This window comes from Prionailurus bengalensis, chromosome B4 (genome assembly GCF_016509475.1).
Source record: "Prionailurus bengalensis isolate Pbe53 chromosome B4, Fcat_Pben_1.1_paternal_pri, whole genome shotgun sequence".
NCBI lineage: Eukaryota > Metazoa > Chordata > Mammalia > Carnivora > Felidae > Prionailurus > Prionailurus bengalensis.
The window spans coordinates 66,247,801-66,268,663 of NC_057358.1; the positions used below are offsets into that span (position 1 = coordinate 66,247,801).

The 20,863-nt window shown below is 37.0% G+C and overlaps 1 protein-coding gene across 1 annotated transcript in view; it reads right to left on the reverse strand.

Annotated features, from left to right (window-relative positions):
• Window positions 1–20,863, reverse strand: part of CPNE8 (copine 8) — a 230,369-nt gene that overhangs the window by 61,326 nt on the left and 148,180 nt on the right. Inside the window, exons 11-13 of the mRNA XM_043563315.1 lie at window positions 19,911–19,986; window positions 16,756–16,809; window positions 15,342–15,403 (exon numbers count right to left, since the gene is read on the reverse strand). Coding sequence (XP_043419250.1) covers window positions 15,342–15,403; window positions 16,756–16,809; window positions 19,911–19,986 — 192 coding nt within the window. The remainder of the gene's footprint in view (window positions 1–15,341; window positions 15,404–16,755; window positions 16,810–19,910; window positions 19,987–20,863) is intronic.

Below are 20,863 nucleotides of genomic sequence, written 5' to 3' on the forward strand. Positions count from 1 at the left end.
ATCTGTAGAAGTCAATAAACACATTTCACAGATAATAATTGTAATAATGATAATGCTACCCTAAAGCAGAATCTCAGATTTCAGAGCAGTTGTGACTTTATATGAATCTCACATTGTTCTTATTAGTAGTTATTGGGTATTCAAAGCCATAGATTAGAGATTCCTGAATAAATATCTTTAGTTGCTAATTATATCAGACTTTTAATATTTAAAATGATTTCTTAATAGGTAAACAATAAAATAACTACTGGGATAAATGTACAGAGTATAATTTTAAAAAAATGACCTCATATTCAACAATCCAAAAGAGGCAGTTTTTATTACTCTACAGTGAGACCTCCTTTATAGATGTTAGTCTTGTACTTAGAAAATAAACCTCTCTATGACCTCAAGTCATAGAATATGTCTCATGCTTCAGGAAAAGCACAGGACTGTTTCACCAAAAACAAGTTCTAAAAATCAGATTTTTATTTCAGAGAATATTTGCATAAATATTGGCTGATTTAGAATGCATCGGTCTCATATGCTCACTGTGTGCCTGAATCCATAAACCTGACTATCACAGCTAAACAGAATATTTGAGGAACTGAGATTGTGAATGAAAGTATGGCTTCACCAACAATCAGGGTTATATTTTCATGTAAATATCTACATCAATAACAACTAAAGCAATGGAAACGTAGAACGCCCATACTAAAAATAGGCCTATCATGTTCCTTTGAATGGGAAAATATTAAAGGACTATGAAAATAATTTTGTTTAGTATTTAAATGTGTTCATTCTTAACTCTGCATAATTTCTACTTAGATTCATGAGAAAACAAATAATGTTCTTATAATTTTCTATTGAATTATTTTTTGTGAGCTGACACAAGAAGAGAGACGAAATTTTAAAAGGAAATTCAAGAATTCCTTTCTAAGAGTTTAATCACAAGCTGTTATTCCACATTGGTCACCTGTTTGCCATCTTTTGCTTTTCTCATGCTCCTACACATGCAAGGGAAATATATTACAAAATTAATGCAGAGCACAAAATAAATGCAGGAAAATCTCAACTAACTTTATTTTGGATAGCCCAGAGCCAGCCAGAGTACCAACTGTTACTCATATTGTATATGATGATTTTTTAACTTTTTTGAAGACCTCTAGCTTTACTTGTCAACTAAAGTTCAGCATAATCATAAATTAACAAGAGTTTCTCCTAGATTAGAAAAAAATATGATGAATAGGCCCCTGAACTGATACCACCCAAATTAGCAACAATGAAGCTAACCCAAGTCAGCCATAAAACAATCCACAAACACCTGTAACAACTATTGCCATGTTCCTGCAAGTTAAAAGTGAGTAATTACTACAGCTCATTATAAAAACAAAGTGGAATTGAACACTTTGTTCCAATCACTTCAGAAATATCATACTTACTTGGAAAGATGGCATAGCAGCTCTTCAAAAAAGCTAACCTTGATAATTCCACAAATCTTCAAATGTACTAATATGACCTCCAAAATACTACTTTGGGTTGCTTGGCTGATTGCAGCCTAAAGTGCCAGCTTATTTCATTGTTCTTCAGTGTAATCACAGGATAAAAGGGAAGAACAGATGGCTAAATTAAGAAGAGTCTTATTAGATGTGTGCTGAAGAGGAGTTCAATCAAAGACCAAGATGTGAATACTGGGGAAGTTCAGCTGAAGACTTGACCACAGTTAAAGGATGTAGCTTTCGGCTACCTTTCTGTCTTCAGTTGAAAATACTAAATCTTTTAGGTAGAACTGGTGGAAGAAGGAGCAGAGGAAAAGCAAAACAACAACAACAACAACAAAAAAATGGGGGGGGGGGGAGTGTTGAAACTTGGGTTTCCAAAGACATGAGCTTTTACAAAAGACATCACAAGAGCTAATAAACAGATGTTTCATGGATAAAAACTGACTCAGCTCAGTCAGCTGAGCATCTGACTCTTGATTTCAGCTCAGGTCACGATCCCAGGGTTGTGGTATCAAGCACCATATTGGGCTTTGCACTGAGTGTGGAGCCTGCTTCAGGTTCTCTCTCTGTCTCTCTCTCCCTCTGCCCCCTCCCCCTGCTTGTTCTTTCTCTCTCTCTAAAAAAAAAAAAAAAAAAAAAAAATTGACAATGACTTATAACATTATCAATTCATCAAAAATAAAAAAGGAGTGGCACTATTTGGTAAGGATAGAGTAAACTTTCACATACAAATGAAAGTGTTCGGAGTGTAAATGATTATTACTGCTACCCTTTCAGCAACACAATTTAGAAATATCTAACAAAGTGTAAAATATACATTCCATTTCATTGAACAACATTCTTCCTAGGAAACGTCCCTGTAGATATGCTTAGTAACGTACATAGAACGTTTGCACCAGGATTTTAACATTGCAGCCTTGTTTATAACAAGAAAATAAAACGGATGCAACTGAAGTGTGTATCATGAAAATTAAAAAAAAAAAATTAACGTTTATTTTTGAGACAGAGACAGAGTGCCAGTGGGGAGGGGCAGAGAGAGATGGAGACACAGAGTCCTAAGCAGGCTCCGGGCTCTGAACTGTCAGCACCAAGCCCAGTGCAGGGCTAGACCTCATGGACTGCGAGATCATGACCAGAGTCAAAGTCAGAGCCTTAACCATCTGAGCCAACCAGGCGCCCCAGTCACAGAAAAATTTTAGACTAAATTATGTACATCCATATAATGGAAAACTTAAAGTAGATTAAGTAAGTACTGACAAGGATATATACATATACACAATATTTTTAAATGAACAAAATATACATTATAGAATATTGTGCACACAAATATCTAACTATGATCATCTCTAGAAGGTATGATTACAGAGGATCTAGCTTCATACTAAATTATGTTCATTTTACCTAATTTTCCTTTTTACTATTCACACTTTATGTTTATAATGCAAAACACAAATTTTTTATGCCTAAGATTTGGGAGACATAATACTTCTTTCCCCCAAACCTGAATATAAAACACTAATAAAATAAGAAAAAAAAAGTATTTCATTTTTGAAAAAAAATAATGAAGAATATGAAATAAAACCAAAGTATTTAACAATTTTAAGACTTTAAGTTGTAAGAAATTTTGACTGATGTTCACAAAAGTCAGTAGCCACTTACTGAAACTATACATAATTGTCAATTATAATTTTCCTAATTTAAAATGAATGCAGCTCATTATATTCCATGTTACTATTATTCAGAAATTTTTTGTAGTTATGTGTCTGTTTTTTATATGACTTCCCTTCACTGCAGTGCATTTATCTACTTGGAGGTTGAGTTTCTTAACAGCAAGGGTAGAAAGCCAAAATGTTTCAATGTCTAAACAGGTGGAAAAAAAAATTGACAGAAATTTATCAATAAAAATAAAAATAATGTACTGAATATTTAGATTAGATATTTGTAGCTATACTTCTACCTTGGTTTTCATATTGGTGTTTTCCTCTCAAATTGCTATAATTTGTTATTTTCATACCAAAGGAAATCTTTAAGAAAGCTAGGAACATGAAACTTTACCCTTCATTTCTTATAATCAGAACCCATCAGGCATTCTATGAAGTAAGTACTCTGATCAATCCCCATAACTCACAGTTAAATGAAGTTTAAATCTTCATAAATATCTAATAATAAAATTCTTAGATATTCCGCATGCTAAGTGATCACTTTCCACTAGGCTATGTAAATTAAACTGTATTTTTGACTGACATCAATTAGATCATAAATATTACATACATACAGACTAAAAGTTAAGTAAATGAGCTTCTTTTTAATGATTTTTGGAAAAAGAGAAAATTATCAATGAAAATATTACTCATGAAAGAAAGAGGAGAAAGTAGGTGAGCACCAGGGGAAAGAGACCAATGGAAAGATGACTAAAGTTAATTCCCATGAGGCATTTAGCTCTGGCTTGACACATAAGTAGTCAGAAGATGCTAGCTATTATTATATACAAATTACATTGTATAGTAAGTTGATAGGTTAGAGTAAGTCTTCTGTAAGAATATAAACAATAACTTCAGAGAACTGGAAAATAAATATCATTAAGGCCATGAAAGAGCTGGAAAATCTAGTTGAATGCCATCATTTCACAGATAAACTATAGAACTATAGAGACTCATGTGAACTGTAGGAAACTGAAACTTGGCTATATGAAATTATTTGTCTGTCATGAGGAGTGTCATGATAAACCACCTCATGGTATCATTAATAAAAATCAGAATTTAAATTCTTTACTCAATTGCTTAACAAGTCCTTAAGAGCAAAGACACATAAAGACAGAATACGATAATTATTTTGTCTATTGATGTGCATTTTATCATCAAAAGAAACAGCATATTATTAACAATTCTATATTATACATATTACAAATAATGATAATAGGTAAGTGTGTAATTGCAATATATTTAAAAGATAATACATTTAATATATATACCTATGTATGAAGATAACACATTATATGTAAATAACATTTTTATGTTCTGTTTATGTTCTGAATATATTCATATATAAAGTAATATAAGTCCAGTTAGATTGAAATTCAACCTTTATTTTCCCTGGCCCTATTTGTAAATCAAAAATGGATTCTTATAAAGGAAGAATTAGGGGCGCCTGGGTGGCTCAGTCGGTTAAGCGTCCGACTTCAGCTCAGGTCACGATCTCACGGTCCGTGAGTTTGAGCCCCGTGTTGGGCTCTGGGCTGATGGCTCAGAGCCTGGAGCCTGCTTCTGATTCTGTGTCTCCCTCTCTCTCTGCCCCTCCCCCGTTCATGCTCTGTCTCTCTCTGTTTCAAAAATAAATAAACGTTAAAAAAAAATAAAGGAAGAATTAGAAGACAGGAAGATATGATTAGAACAAAGTGTACCTCATAGGTTGGGACTCCATTTATATATAGACTCCTGGCAAAAAAACGTCACTAGGGTTTCTTCCAGAACACACTTCCTATATGTAGGAAGTGTGTAAGTCAAAAAAGAATCTTGGAGGTTATAAGCAGCAGAAAAATATGATAACATGATATAGTGAAGACCATCATTGCTCTAGATACTGTAGAAAACCTATTTGGCGTAATTAGTCCTAAGGATCCTCAAAAGGAGAATATGCACAACCAATAAAAGAGATTTAATGGTAACAGATTTTGAAAATGTCTTTTACTAGTAGACTCACATCAAACTATTACTAGATTGGCACTGCTGACAAAACATACAGGGTGTTTCTTTCATATAAACACACATTTCACATGCTCACAAAGTAAAAGAAAACAAAACAAAAACCAAAAAGAAATTTTCACACTTAAAGCTTCTGATCATTATCTCAACACACTAATTATAGCCAGACATAGCAAGCACTTTTTTTAAAAATCTTATAAAGAGAATGTTAAGGAATGTCCATTGTTTTACCATCTTTTTTTTTTATCAACTATTATTTATAGCTACTAAGGTGTTTACTTAGACAGGAATCTATTTTTTTAATAACATTTATTTATTATTGAGAGACAGAGAGAGACAGAGCATGAGCATGGGAGGGACAGAGAGAAGGAGAGACAAAGAATCCAAAGCAGGCTCCAGGCTCCAAGCTGTCAGCACAGAGCCCGCCGTGGGGCTTGAACTCACAGACTGTGAGATTATGACCTGAACTGAAGTCAGACACTCAACCAACTGAGCTGCCCAGGCACCCCAGGAATCTATTTTTTTAATGTTTATTTTATTTTTGAGAGAGAGAGAGAGCGGGGAGGGGCAAAGAGAGAAGGAGACACAAAATCCAAAGCAGGCTCCAGGCTCTGAGTTATCAGCACAGAGCCTGACACAGGTTTTGAATCCACGAACTATTAGCTCATGACCTGAGCCGAAGTTGCATGCTCAACCAAATGAGCCACCCAGGTGCCCCAGGGATCTATTTTTAATGTTTTACTTAAGAGAGAGGGTGGGGGGGAGGGCCAGAGAAAGAGGGGGACAGGGAATCTGAAGCAGGTTCCAGGCTCTGTGCTGACAGCAGCGAGCCTGATGTGGGGCTCACATTCATGAACCATGAGATCATGATCTGAGCCAAAGTCAGACTCTCAACTGAGCCACTCAGGCGGCCCTACAGGAATCTGTTTTTTATGACAAATTCAACTTTCCATTTTCCATCTTCTAAAGATAAAAATATGCATAGACATTGGAATACTAAGGAGAGTTGGCAATGAGGGAGAAAGGGGCCAGGGAGAGGTTGACAGCTCTGACTCCACCTTGCAACTTCCGCCTATTGTAGAGTTCTTGGAAGAGCAGCTATTTCCTGTATGCATGATAAACATCTTGAGGTTCAGATATCTAGAAAGTTTCCTGACCTGTCCCACAATATTGAACAAAAGAGGTCAACTAATCACTGAGCAATCTGAAATTTCTCCATCACTGCAGTTTTAAGCTCTAAAAACACCACCTTCCCTTGATCTCTTCAGATAGGCACACCAACTGTGTTGAGTTGTCCTTTTCCAAACCTAAATAAAGATTCGTCTCCTTTTTCCTTGCTCATAGGTTCGTTCCTGAAATTCTTTAACAATGGGTGATGAGGATGGGATGTGAAGCAACCTCCTAGGTACCTCCTATGAACCTCTGGACCTGCCAAAGTATACATGGAAGCCCCTTGTTGCTTCTCTTCCTGTGGCTTCTATAATCCCAGGAGGTGATTAAGGTACAGTCTTCTCACATCTCCAACCTTGGAAGAGGTCAGGAGACTTTTCTTTCAGGAAATTTCCTCACTTCAGAACTGCTAACAATTCACACAGGGATTATTCCAATATAAAATGGGTACCAATCTCTCAGAAAGAGCTCTTGCTGATCTGCTGTCATCTAGCCCCCCTGCTGGTTTTATGTATAAAAACCACAGCCCAGGGAGCTGTACATTTGTCTCAACCTGGGTTCAAATTACTGAAGATGGTTTAAAACTTCACTGGCCTTGTTGGGGCACCTTTGCTGTCCCTAAATTGGTATATGTAAGAGCAGAACTCTAGAGGCAAAACTATCCTACTTCACAACATCAATAGGAGGTCTATTTTAATTGGTACTCAGAAGCTTCTAAATGAACCAATGATTTCATCATAGCTTCTTTAAAGTCAAAGTCGAAGTTATTGGCCCTAGTTCTGATAATTGGGTACTTTCTTTCACCCCCCTGGTCCAAAACAGAACTTCTAAATCTTTCAAAATTTCCTACCCCCACCCCAAAATTCAGAACAGTTTACTTGACAACTAACAGTGACTATCAGTGCCTACAATCTAGGTTCTCCTGACCTTTACCAACTAGTATGCATGCTTGTTGGACCTACACAGGCCCAAGAATGGATGGATAAATCTGGATGGGAAGATTCCCTATGGGATTTTAAACTTCCTTATAATGAAATCCTAGAAAAACCTTCTAAAATAGCTGCAAGTTAAAAAAAAATAGCTGCAAATTTAATCAAAGTGATTCCCTATATGTGGCCACTTTCAACAAATTAGAAGGCAATACAAAAAACTACTCAAAAAAAGGAAGAACCTGTTTCAGAGCTTTTTGATAATTCAAAACAAAATTTGTCTGATTCTGGAATCCCTAGATTGGATAAAAGAGCAACCAAGTTGTTAAATTCAATGTTTCCAGAGGGCCTCTTTGATTCAGTCTCAACTCTGGTCAAATAAAATGACGCCAACTTGCAGACCAAACTCCTTTACCCTTGCAACCACTGCTAAAAGAGTGGCAAAAGCTGTCAAAGGAGAAAAAGAAAGATGAGTGAATAGACTTTTGAGCTGTCAAAAACAAATGATGAAGTTTATGGCTTTACAAATAGCAAACCCCAAATCCATGCCACAAGTTAAAACATCCAGCTCAACTGATACAACCCTTTTTCTTTTGCAAGACACCTAGACATTTCAACAAGGAAAGCCTGAAATACAAAAGATTCCTCCAACAGAATCCACAAATCTCAAACACAATTCTCTTATCAGATTAGGGATGCTCTGAGGACAAAGGGGATTTTTCCCTTTCTCCTAGCAAACACCACAGGAGAAATTCCTATAATGATTCAAAATGAAGACCATTTCATTCTCATAGACTCTGGAATAATTTAGTCAGTCTTCAATCCCTTTCTATTTTCCAATCCCCTTTCTTGGAGTAGAAAAGTATTTACCATGATCGTGGTGACTAATCAGCCACAAAAAGGAAAAAGGAAATATTTTTAGATCTGCCGTCTCAATCTTCAGAATTCCTAATTCTACCTATCTGCCAAATACTACTCTTCCGTCAGTCCACTGCCCTCCCATTCCTAAAGGTACCTGATCAGTTATGGGCAACTTCCTCTCCAATATAGGACACATAATTTCAGCTTCCCCAATAACCATTCAAATTGATCCACCAAAGCCCTTATCTAATATTAAGCAGTACTTGTCAAGCCTTATGGCCATTAAAGGAATAACTCATATTATTCAAGACCTTATCAACCAAGGATTGGTCATGCCCAGTACGAAATCTTGCAATACTCCCATTTTTTCAGTTAAAAATCCCATAATAGAGGATGGCATTTTGTTCAGGACCTTAGGGCAGTTAACACTACAACCCATCACCCTACTGTTCCTGACCTCTCCACTCTCCTTTCTAATATACCCACTAAAACAACTACTTTTTCTGTTATTGACCTATGCAGTGCTCTTTTCAACATCCTCATGGACCCCCAAAGTCATTATCCTTTTGCTTTTACATGGAACAATCAACAATACACTTGCACAGCCCTACCCCAGGGACATATCAAAAGCCCTATTTCTCTCAAATCCTCCATGCTGACTTGAAAGATTTTGATTTCCCTGGGAAATCTGTACTATTACAATATATAAACAATTTTATGTCCCCCCCCCCCACCCTAAAGGCCTCTCTCATTGACATGAAGTATCTTCTCCAACAATTAGCCAACAAAGGACACAAAGTATCTACAGATAAATTACAATTCTGCTCTGTCTCTGTCAAATTCCTAGTCCACCTTTTAACACTGGTTGGGCTAAAAATAAAACCAGACAGAATTACTACCATCACGCGATTCCCTCAACCCCAGACTAAAAGACAATAAATGAGGTTTCCTGGGTCTTACTGGATCCTATCACCTTTGGATTCCTAATATTCCCTCATATGCTCTCCTGACTGCAACCCTCTAGACCCTAACCCATGGCCTCAAGAGACCTGTGATGCCTTCATACCTTTAAAAAAACAGCTCATCTCTTCCCCAACTCTAGGATACGCTAATTACCAACGGGCCCTTCCTTTTTGTCCATGAACTTTCTGGTAATACCTTGGGAATCCTGACCCAAAGGTATGGAGGCCAACAATGCCCCACAGACTTTACAGGGTATTACAGACTTTAATCAGGCCCTTTGGCCAAAGGATTACCTCCCTGCCTCCATGCCCTAGCAGCCACCTTAATACTCCTTACTGCCAACAAACAAACAAACAAACAAACAAACAAACAAAAAAAAAAACAACCGTACTAAATTCTCCCCTATAGATATTAGTCCCACATACAGTTAAAACTCTCTTAGGGGAACCTGAGTGGCTCAGTCAGTGAAGTGTTCTACTCTTGATATCCACTAAGGTCATGATCTAGTGGTCATGAAATCAAGCCCTGTGTCAGGTCCATGCTGAGAGCAGAGCCTGCTTAGCATTCTCTATTTCCCTCTCCCTCTGCCCCTCCCACCCCTCCCTCAAAATAAATAATAAAAAAAAATAAACATTTGGAAAAAAAAAAAACCTCTTAGATTCCCACCACACCAAACATCAATCCGCCAGTCCATCTATCCTTTCCAGTCATTCCACACTCTTGTCCTCTTCTCAATCTGCTACCTGACTTCTCTTACCCGTCAAAGATTCAACTGAATTCAGTTGCATCCTTGTAACTGACTCATTACTTACTACTCAATTAGACCTTCATAAATCTCCCCTACCAAATCCACACTTTACTTGGTTTATTGATGGATCTTACATTAAAAATGATCAAGGAAAATACAGTGCAGGATACTCTGTAGTATCCACTGAAAAAAAGATCAAAGCAGGCTCCTTGCCCCAGGCTCATTAGGCCCAATAAGCTAAATTACATGCTCTAACAAGAGTATGCCAATTGGCAATAAATAAAGCTCTCACTGTCTATGGAGCAGATATGTTTTTGGGGTTGCCCATGATTTTGGTATGCTCCAGAAACAGTGAGAGTTTCTAACATCCTCTGGCCAATCCATAAAAACAAAACTTATATATGAAAACTGCCTTGACACCATTCTCTTTCCCTTTTAGGCTTAGCTATTTTAAAAATTCAAGCTCATTCCAACCTTGATATCCCTGAAGCCAAGGGCAATCATGCTAACCAGGCTGCCAAAAATGTGGTGCTTCAAACTTCTGATTTGCAAACAACCATCTGTATGACCTTCATTTCCTTAACCCAAATTACTTAAAACAAACTCAACAAAACATGACTGAAGATGTAAAGGAGAAATGGATGAAACAAGGCTCCTATGAGAACTTCTCCAAGACAACCTTTGGGTGGGACCAAATAACAAACCTGAACTACCAAAAAGAGCCCAAAGAGCTCCTTTAAAAATTTATCCAAGATATGGCACATTAGGGCACAAGTAAAATTGTCCATTGGGCACAACAGCAGTGTCGGAAACCATCTCCAACTGTTGCCCAACAAATATTTCAAAAATTTTCCCCTTGCACAATCCTGCAGAACCATATCATGCTGCTTTAGGTCAATTCTCAGTGGGCCATTTGACATCTTGCAAATTGATTTCATCCAGCTTTTCCCATTTACCAAATATAAATATGTATTGGTAATGATCTGTAAGTTTTCTCACTGGATCAAGGCATTTCTTTGTAGGCAGGCAACAGCTAAAGCAGTGGCCAAAAACCTATTAGAAAAAAAATCATTCCCAATTGGGGTATTTCTTGACAGCTACATAGTGATCAAGTAACCCATTTTACTGGTCAAATTGTCCAAGAGATCTGCAAAATCGGTTTTTTTGTTTGTTTGTTTGTTTTTTAAGATCTGCAAAATCTAATCCATCTTTCAACATTTTCATTGCATCTACCATCCTCAACCCTCAGGATTAATTGAACAAACTAATGGCATAATCAAAACTCAATCGGCCAGGGACATCTGGGAGGCTCAGGTGGTTGAGTGTCCGACTTCACCTCAGGTCATGATCTCGCGGTTCCTGGGTTTGAGCCCTGCATCAGGCTCTGTGCTGACAGCTCACAGCTGCTTCAGGTTCTGTGTCTCCCTCTCTCTCTGCTCCAACCCCAGTTGTTCTCTCTCTCTCTCTCTCTCTCTCTCTCTCTCTCTCTCTCTCTCTCTCTAAGAATAAATAAACATTTGAGAAAAAAAAAAAAAAAAAAAACAAAAAAAAAAACCCTGGTCCCAAACCCTGCCTCTTGTCCTTTTATCTAAAATCTAGCCATACTGGAAAAGCTCAATTGTCTCCATTCCAAATCATCACTAGACATCCTATGAACCTAATCAAGGGTCACTTGCCCTCCACTTTGTTACAAGGAGAAATTCTCCAGTACTGTAAGGGACTTCTGCAGAATACATAAGAAAAGGCCAAACTTGTTAAAGATTCATTTTACAGAATGTTCCTGGGAGATGAAGAAAATACTCATGACCTTAAGCCTGGAGATCCAGTATACTTGAAGAGACATCAACTTAAAGATTCTTTACCGCCAAAATAGGACCTTATTAGGTATTGCTAACCAACTCGTGTGCAACAAAGCTACCAGGGCCCAACTCATGGATTCACATTTCTCATTTAAAAAGGACTCCAGATCCTGAAAACAACTGGTGAGCCACTCCCCTTTCAGAAGATATCCCAAGACCCAGAACTGAAACAGACAATATCCAATGAAATAACTGAGACCCAAGATCCAGCACCAACCCAGAACTCTACTTTTACTTTAGTTCTTATTTTTTCCCCTTTTGTCTCATTTTCATCACTGTTCTATTGCCCCCTCCCAAGACTGGCTTAAAGTTTTATGACCCTTAGCTCTTCCTGTGGTTTGAGTTCTTAAATGGAGACTTCCTTAATGACCCTCAGGCTTTAATAAGACTTAGTCCTATAGTCCCTACCCTTTGTTCTCAACTCCTATGCAAATTCAAGAAGAAAAACCAGTTAACAATAGCCGTATTACTATGTTCTATCAAAGAGAGAACCCCTGTGATTGGAATACTAATATCATTGTTAAGCCTTCCCAAATATAGCCCATGTCCCAAACATACTCCCTAAAAATTGTTGGGTATGTTATTATAACCCACACAACACTCCAACCAAATACAAAAATACTCTCTATTAACTCCCCTTGGTTCAAGAAGATTGTCCCACAGATAACGATCATTAAGATCATGCACAACACCTTTAGTCAAATATAATTGTTCCCCCTCACTCTCTCAAAGGTACCCTAACCCCATTTGCTTTAACCTCCTTTCCTTGTTTTGACATTACTCCTGTCCACAATTTCACTTCTTAAATAAGATATGTCCATCTGGGACCTATTCTGGTTTCTACAGATGTAAATCTCACTTTTGCAGTCACTGATCACTATAATCTATCAAGCTACAACCATATTTTATCCACGTCCCCTAATGCTACTCCCCTCCACCAGGTCATCGCAGAACAAAAGACAAATGATGAAACTTACTATCAATACTTGGGTCCAGTGATTTCCCAGGGAATGACATATAGAAAGTCTCATCAGTGGAATATGTGTAAGAGGTTTTGCTATAACCAAACTAATCCCAAATTCTATCCTTACTGTGATCTCCACTAACCTTATGTTGCAGGACCCCTATCTTCCTTCTGTGCCAATTTTTCCTTCCCCATTATCAAAAGCACCACTCTGAACAATAAAACATGAGCAACTGAATCTTGGTTTGGTTCTGAAGGGTGTATTTTTATCTGTGGCAGCCCTCTTAATTATCTGTCCTTATATGGGAAACCCTTATGGAAGAACTAACCAAGCCTTAGCCTTCAAAAGCATTAACAATACCTGGGTCACTGGACACTGTACTCTAGGATTCATATAACCCAATCTGTCTACCCTACCCACAACCCTACCCCTGATAGAACCCAAAGGGCTTTAGGTATAATAGTTGTTGGATTTGGTCTGGCTATAGGCATGCTGGCCCCCTGGGGAGGATTTTCTTATCACAAACCCACCCAATGTAATCTCACAAATGTTCTATCGGAATTATCCCATGAAACTGGTTCAGCCCTACTAAATTTACAATGATCCTGGGACTCTCTTGCTTCAGTAGTCCTACACAATCAAATAGCACTTAACTACTGGTTGGTAGAACAAGGGGGTGTCTGTGCTGTTGCTAATATCTCTTGTTACTCCTGGGTAAATACTTTGTTCAACATGGAATTAGAAATTAAAAAAAAAAAAATTCACACAGGGCTCTTGGCTTCACAACATCAACAAACCCACCTCCAACAAATTAAAAGCTACCTACCAACATTCAATCTCTTTAGTTGGTTGCCTAACAAAATAGGAAATATCTTTAAACCTGGACTACAATACTGAATGAGACTATTAATGTTTGGATTAAATATCTGGTTGCTATATAAAATATGTTTTGTTTGTTTCCGGAAGTGCCTCTCTTCTCCTCTTCCACTCCCAAGCTAATTATGATGACTTAAGCTTCTGTGTATACTGCTCCAATGTATATCCCTATGACTCCTATGAAGGACTGGATAGAACCAAGCAGATAAGCACTTGGGCAACAAGGAACTCTACCATAATGAGTTTCCCCCACCATAATTGACCATGGTGATGTTTCATACACCAGTGATCAAAAAGGGGAAATGAAGAGGAAAAGGGGTGAAGGAACAGTTGACAGCTCTGAGTCCATCTTGCAACTGTCACCAGTTGGAGGTCACAGAACAGTCACTTACTAGAATCAGGATAATCATTTTGAGGTTTAGACACCTAGAAAACTTCCCCCCAACCCACAATACTGAGCAAAAGAAGCCAACCAATCACTGAGCAAATGATACCAACTGAAATTTCTCCCTCATTGTGGTTTGAAGCTTTAAAAACACCACCTCCTCTCATCCTTTTTGGACAAGCACACCAGTTGAGTTTGGCTGTCCTTCTGGTTTGTAAAGCTAAATAAAGGTCCATCTCCTTTCTCCTTATTCACAGGCTCACTCTTGAAGGTTTTAACAGCAAACATTTTTTTTCTACTTTAGTACATTTTCCTTTAACTTTATGGAAACAACCACCATAGCTTCTGAGTCTGTGCAGCCAGGTGGCACATTGCAAGATGTCCATATATAGCATTGGTTCTCCACTTAAGCAAGTATAGTTTTTGGTTTTTGTTTGTTTGTTTGCTTAACTAAGAGCAAAAAGGTCAAGTTCTCTGTTTTTTGGTCAACTATCTTCGTTCCTTTGGCCTCCTCATCCGTTTCCTCCGCCTCATGGCATTCTATTCATGAACTGGTGTTAGGAAAAAAAAGACTGCTAAATCATAATTAGGAAGAGGTTTACAAGTGTGTTGTCTCTGGCTGCTATTATTTGTCATGAAGTTACTAAACACATACAAATTCACCTCTCACCATTTTTGTATGTTGTAAATGTAAGTAATAGCAAATAAATTATAATATGTGGACATTTTAGATGGTATGGTAATGAATGATTGTATTCTATCTCTGGGGATGCTTGTCCCTAAAAAAACAGGGACAACTAGGTTAAAAATAGGAACAAAATGGAAAAAATAACCCTCCCCATTCACTAGGGTATAAGAATCCATACTATATTACCAACACAGACCCTGTTTGGACTCTGAAACATTTCAAGAAAGGTTGCAAGAACATTTTTTTTTTTTTCTGAAATGTATTCTTGCCTGGAAGTGTAGGGAGCAACTAAGTAACTATTCACCGTTCATTTCTGCATTATGATTTTATGACAAGATACATTCTTTAATATTATGGAGCTCAAATATACACTTACAACAAGCCCTTAAGCTTTTTTTCTATCTCAAAAATAATAAAAAGTGCCATATGTTAGGCAAGTGAAAATACTCTCTGAAAGTACATATAATAGCTTTATCTGCAACTACTATTAACACAATGAAATTTTTTTCTCTTGGTCAAAGGAAAGTTACAGTTGTTCCCCAAAGTAATAGCTCTTTGTGTTTATCTCCTGAAGTCTGTAACACAAGTGCAAAAAGGCTGCCATCAGACTATATTAAAGTTGATCATTTCAGTTGCCTGTTACCTAGTGGTAGAACTTGCTAGACACAATGGAAGAAATGTTTAAGCAATGAAACAATTTCAGAGAATGACTTACCCTCCTTTAATATAGTCAAGGAATGAAACTTCTGTTTCTACCAAAAAAGAGAGTAAGGTTACCTGAAAAAGAAAAGGGAAGAAACAAGGCAGAAATTACCTGCTGGTACTAACTGAAACCTAAATGGACTTTATTCTAACTATTAGAGAGGAACTCATATTTCATATTAGAGAGGAACATTACATTTTGAAAATCAATAATGATATTATTCTTTATTAAAATCCATTAGGACTGACTGCTCTTATATTTAAAATTTAGCAGAAGGAAAAGGGTCAAAAAAATTAACTAACTCCTTCCCATGAGCAGTTTAGTTCCTTTGAAGAATAGCATGAAAATTATTTACAATGACACGGTGTTACTTCCCATTTTAGATAAAATGGGAAAGATTAAAGGAGTTGAAACATAGTTAAAACTAAAAAATCAGAATCAGTGAGTTAAACCTTATGAGAGGAAAGGTGTGCTTTTGCCATGTTCCTGTAATGGGGCTAATATTTTAAGTGTCTTGCAGTATACATCTTTAAAAGGAAACTTGAAGAGAACTTAGATTTTGCTTCTCTTAAGAAAACTTAATCTGATGATAAAATCTTCAGTGTATTATAATAGAAATATCACAGACGTGAAAAGTACAGCAGAGGTAATATAGTCAATAATACTGTAATAAGGTTGTATGGTGAAATCCAGTGACTGCACTTATTGTGGTGAGCATGGAATAATGGTCAGAATTGTTGCATCAATCACTTGGAATGATAACATTGTGTGTTAATAATACTCCAACGGGGGAAAAAAGGCACCCTTGAATTCTCCAAAAAGAAGGAATAGGATGATTTCAAGATTTTTTCACAATCTTAAGATACTTTCATCGACACCTTCCTGTCCCAGTTTAGACCTGCATTCTACAAGGTGCAAATCTTAACACACTATAAGCAAGTACTTTCATGTGCCATGAGTCTTAATAGTTAAGTGTAGCCTGTAAAGAGTATAGTCATTCTTACTAACACACCTTTTCACACCTACTTGATTCTCTCTAGTGTGATTCCACTCAATGAAGATTTCATAACAAAACTTCAGCTTCCCACAGAGGCCACAGAATCCTGAGGACAACCTGCAGGAAGCTGGGTCACTACTTTTTATAAGGTATTCTCCATTACAACCATTCCCACGGCAAGTTCATTTTTCTATTATACACCTTCATATTAAAATCCTAGGTTAAATTGAAAAAAACACAAACAAAAAACAAAAACTCCCATTCCCGAGGGTATAAGAATCCATAATACATTACCAAGACAGGCCCTGTCTGGGTTTTGGGAAATTTCAAGAGTTTAGTCTTTAGTACTATTCATTGTAAATGTTACACTTTTTTTTTTTTTAATTCATTTATTTGGCTCTTTAGTGAATAACATAAAATTTGACTTACTGTTCCCGAATTAGTATATTTTTTCTTTTTTCCTTTCTTTTTGGGATTCACCACCTTGAAAGCAGATAATTACAATGTGTTAGGATTTATACATAACATACATAGGATTTATACAAAATATATATAAAATGTGTAGTTCAAACTGCTGTCTTCACTGCTGATGCATTTATTCATTTACAAATGCCTTTACTATGATTCCTGTACAGTCCTTAGGCCAAAATTTCTCTAGAAAATTTACTCATGACTGTTTTCTTTAAAAAAATTTCTTTTTCAGTAATATTCTTCTCAATCACTTCATGCATTGGTTACCCTTATCCATCTGTATCTTCTTGATGCAAGAGAGACCTTTAACATCCTAGGTCCTAAATAATAATAATTATGTATAGCAAAGAAGAGTATATTCAGGAGACGTAAATTAGTTATTGGGTAAAGAACACTAACATAGCAAATCACCTGGCTATGTGCATATATGAGGGCTCTGTTACTCTTTTGCTGTCAGTGGCAGTAATTTCCACCAGACATCCAGGCTCTGTGATGATTGGTAAAGGTCTGGTTGTGGACCTAAGATTTAATTTTTGACCATTTGTTCCATGAGGAAAATATTCTTGCACTCCTATATTATATAAGACACCAAAGAACATAGGGAATATGAAGATGAGTAAAATCTGTTGATCTAATAGGATAAAAGAACACGTAAGTGCTTTAAGAGAAGATCCTTCAGCACATCCCAATCCAAAATACACAGGAAACACTTGACAGGTAAAGAAAGTTAAAAGAATTTATGAATAAGAAGTATTTGAACTAAACTTTATCAATTTAAACTAAGGCTACAATAAAAAAGGAAAGACACAACATTTGAGAAAGAGGAAAAAGCAATCGGCCCAGGTTGGCTGGAGCAGAGTGCAAATACATGTTATTGCAATGAACCTGAAGGCCTGCAGGTACATGAAGGCTGCAGGAGACACTCCTGTCTGCATGCATGGAGATCCTGAAAGCTCTCTGCAAGCTTAGAGATCCCAAAAGGGCTCTATACATTGCTCCAGCCCCTTCACAGCTGCAGTCCACCAACAGTCCTATGGGTCCAGGGTCCCAGTAAGAAACAATCCTGTCTGCAATTGTCCAGACCTTGAAAGGGCCCAATACTTAGTTTCAGCTCCTTCCAGCTATAGTTTGTGAGCAGTATTGCTGACACAAGGACCCACCAGGGGACACTCACATGTCTGTACCTCAGGAGATCATGAAATATCCTTATATTTATTAGGCCTCAGCCCCTCTGATCTTGATCAGGAAGCCCACCCAGGGACCTGGTGGGAGACATGCCCATCTGTACCTCCAAAGCCAGGTCTACAGACCAAAGTCTCGGCTATGGTACCTGAAACAGCTTCTTAGGCATGGTCCACAGCCAGTTCTGCTTAGACACCCATCAGGTGATCAGACACGAGTTCTCAAAAAGTGCTGGCTGGAGCCACACACATCCTCACACTTCGTAATAGGCCAACTGACTGAGGACCCTACTGTATACCCTGAAGAGGAACACTGGTTCAGTGCCAGCCTACTGAATAAAGTACTAGAGCCAGTCTCATCCACTCAGGGATGAGATAGAATCCATGCCCATTCAAGACTCTGATCAAAGCACCCCAAACCATAGATACTAGTGCAGACCTAACAGCTTCAAAAGCGGCTCCAACCCAGCATGACTGCAGTTCTGGAGGTAATCCCATCAGCTCAGGAACTGACAAGAGGTCTTTATCTGCCAAAACCAGTCTGGAAAGCTGTAGGGGGGTTTTAAAAGCTTGGATTTTGCTGGAGATATAGAAGCCCGAGGATAGGTGGAGAAAACAGGGATCGGTAAGTACCACCTGTCTTCTATTATTTTCATTGCCTATATGGAGCCTTAATATTCCGTCACTGGAAGATGCAGATAGAAAAATTGATGCTTACCCCATCTTTGCTCTTGCCTGGGAAGTTTGCTCTATAATATCTCATACTCTACTAAGTAAAATACTATACAGTATATAGCACTTAACAAAATACACCAGGGGTGCCTGAGTGGCTCAGTTGGTTAAGCATCCAACTTCGGTTCAGGTTATGATTTCATGGTTCGTGAGTTCAAGCCCCACATTGGGCTCTTTGCTGACAGCTCAGAGCCTGGAGCCTGCTTCAGATTCTGTGTCTCCCTCTCTCTCTGCTCCTTCCCCACTTATGTTCTGTCTCTCTCTCTTAAAAATAAACATTAAAAAAATGTTTATAAATAAAAAACCATATTTCATGTGTTAGTCTCCCTTACACACTGAAATTTTTAATCAACTCTATCTCTGAAATTTTTAACCATCTTAACAGAGAATGTGGAATATAAAAGCCTTGCGATAAACATTTTTACAAGTGAATGAATGAATAAGTGAATGAATAAAATGCTACTGCCATAGAAGAAGGAAAGTGCTCCACTCCTAACTTAAAAGAGGGTACAATTTTAGTGTCAATCTGGCAGGAAGAGTTACGATTATTGACTAATACTAAAATATTCTCCTTTCCTATTGATGTTTGTTAAATAAAAAAAATTATAGAGAATGTACAGGTAGCTTAGCTCAGGTATTAACAGTGCCAAAACACACCATGTGCTCAAAACATATCCGGTAGCTAACTGGCAAGATAGGTTTAAGGCAGAAACAACTACTGTGCTTGCCTTAATAACCTGGATTTCTTTCATGACTGAATCAAGCTTTGTCATTCCTTTCAGTCTTCAACTAAACAACAGGGAAGTCGCTCAATGGTATAACACCATGTTGACATAATGAAAACGCCTATTTTTCTCTTTCTTTAAAAAAGGTTTGGGGGAGGAGGTTGGTAGGAAGGCAAAACACAAAGGGTGAGGCTTATGAAAAAATGAACTTGCATTCATATTGAAGTTTTAAAAATAATAAAAAGCTTCATTGGCAAGAATGTTTAAATTTCTCAAAACAGAGTTAAAAGATCATGGAACTTTAAGAGAAATAATACCATTCAGTCTCCAAAACAAGTCTGTTTAATAAGCTTAAAGATTCTTACGTATATTGGTACTTAGTTAACCTTTGCCAATTATCCTTTACAAAATCTATACTTTCAGAGCATAAATTTACTTATTCCAGAGGAAAATAATAGAATAGAATTCCCCTTACCTCATATACATTGAATTGTGATTGTCCTCTAGAAAGTTCCCTATAGCTTGTTGTAAATTCTCCAATGAAATCATGACTAAAATTAAGGGCAAAATATATAGTATTAGCTTTCATACATTTGCCAATTATACCTTAAAGCTTTTCACAAACGTACAGTCTAATCATGAAAAAATTACTATGAGCATAATTTAATAACATATTTTAAAAGAGAATCCATACATAACTTCATTGTTCTTTAACCCTGAACTATGTACACTCAAAAATTACATTTTGTTAGTATTCAAATAATATTCAAGTTATCCCAATTTGATTAATATTTATAAAATATTAATTTGAACATTAAGATTTCAAATGGTACTTGTTTTAATAACTCATATCTCAAAGACATTTCATCATCTATACTACCAAAATGATTAATAATTTATTCAAAAAGGATTAAAGCTTAAGACACTCAAAACTTATTATTATTTACATCAATAATCACAAATACAATATACAAAACTCCTAAAACTTAATGACCAGGATGTAATAGGACATTATTTTTCAAGGGTATCCCATGTTAACATGGATAATAGTCACCAAATTTCATTTTCAATAATAATGGTTTAAAAGTATACTGTTAATATCAACATGGTTACTGAGTTTTTTTCATCTTGAAACAATCATTGCCTTCTCAGAAAGCAGGCCTTCTACAGGTGTCTTCTCAGTTTAGCTGGGGAGGGATAGGAATTGACTAAGCATACGTGTTAGTTCTCACCATAAAATCTTTGTCAATGTGACTACTGAAGTTTACCTAGCAACATAAAAAACATGTTATGCGTTCGGTAGTTTAGAGGGGACTTGTATTCTGCTACCCCATGTAATCTGAATACATACTGCTAAGAAATGCTGGTTTTCAGTGCAGTGGTGAAATGTAATGCGACAGAGGAAGAAGATAAAGATTACAGGAACTA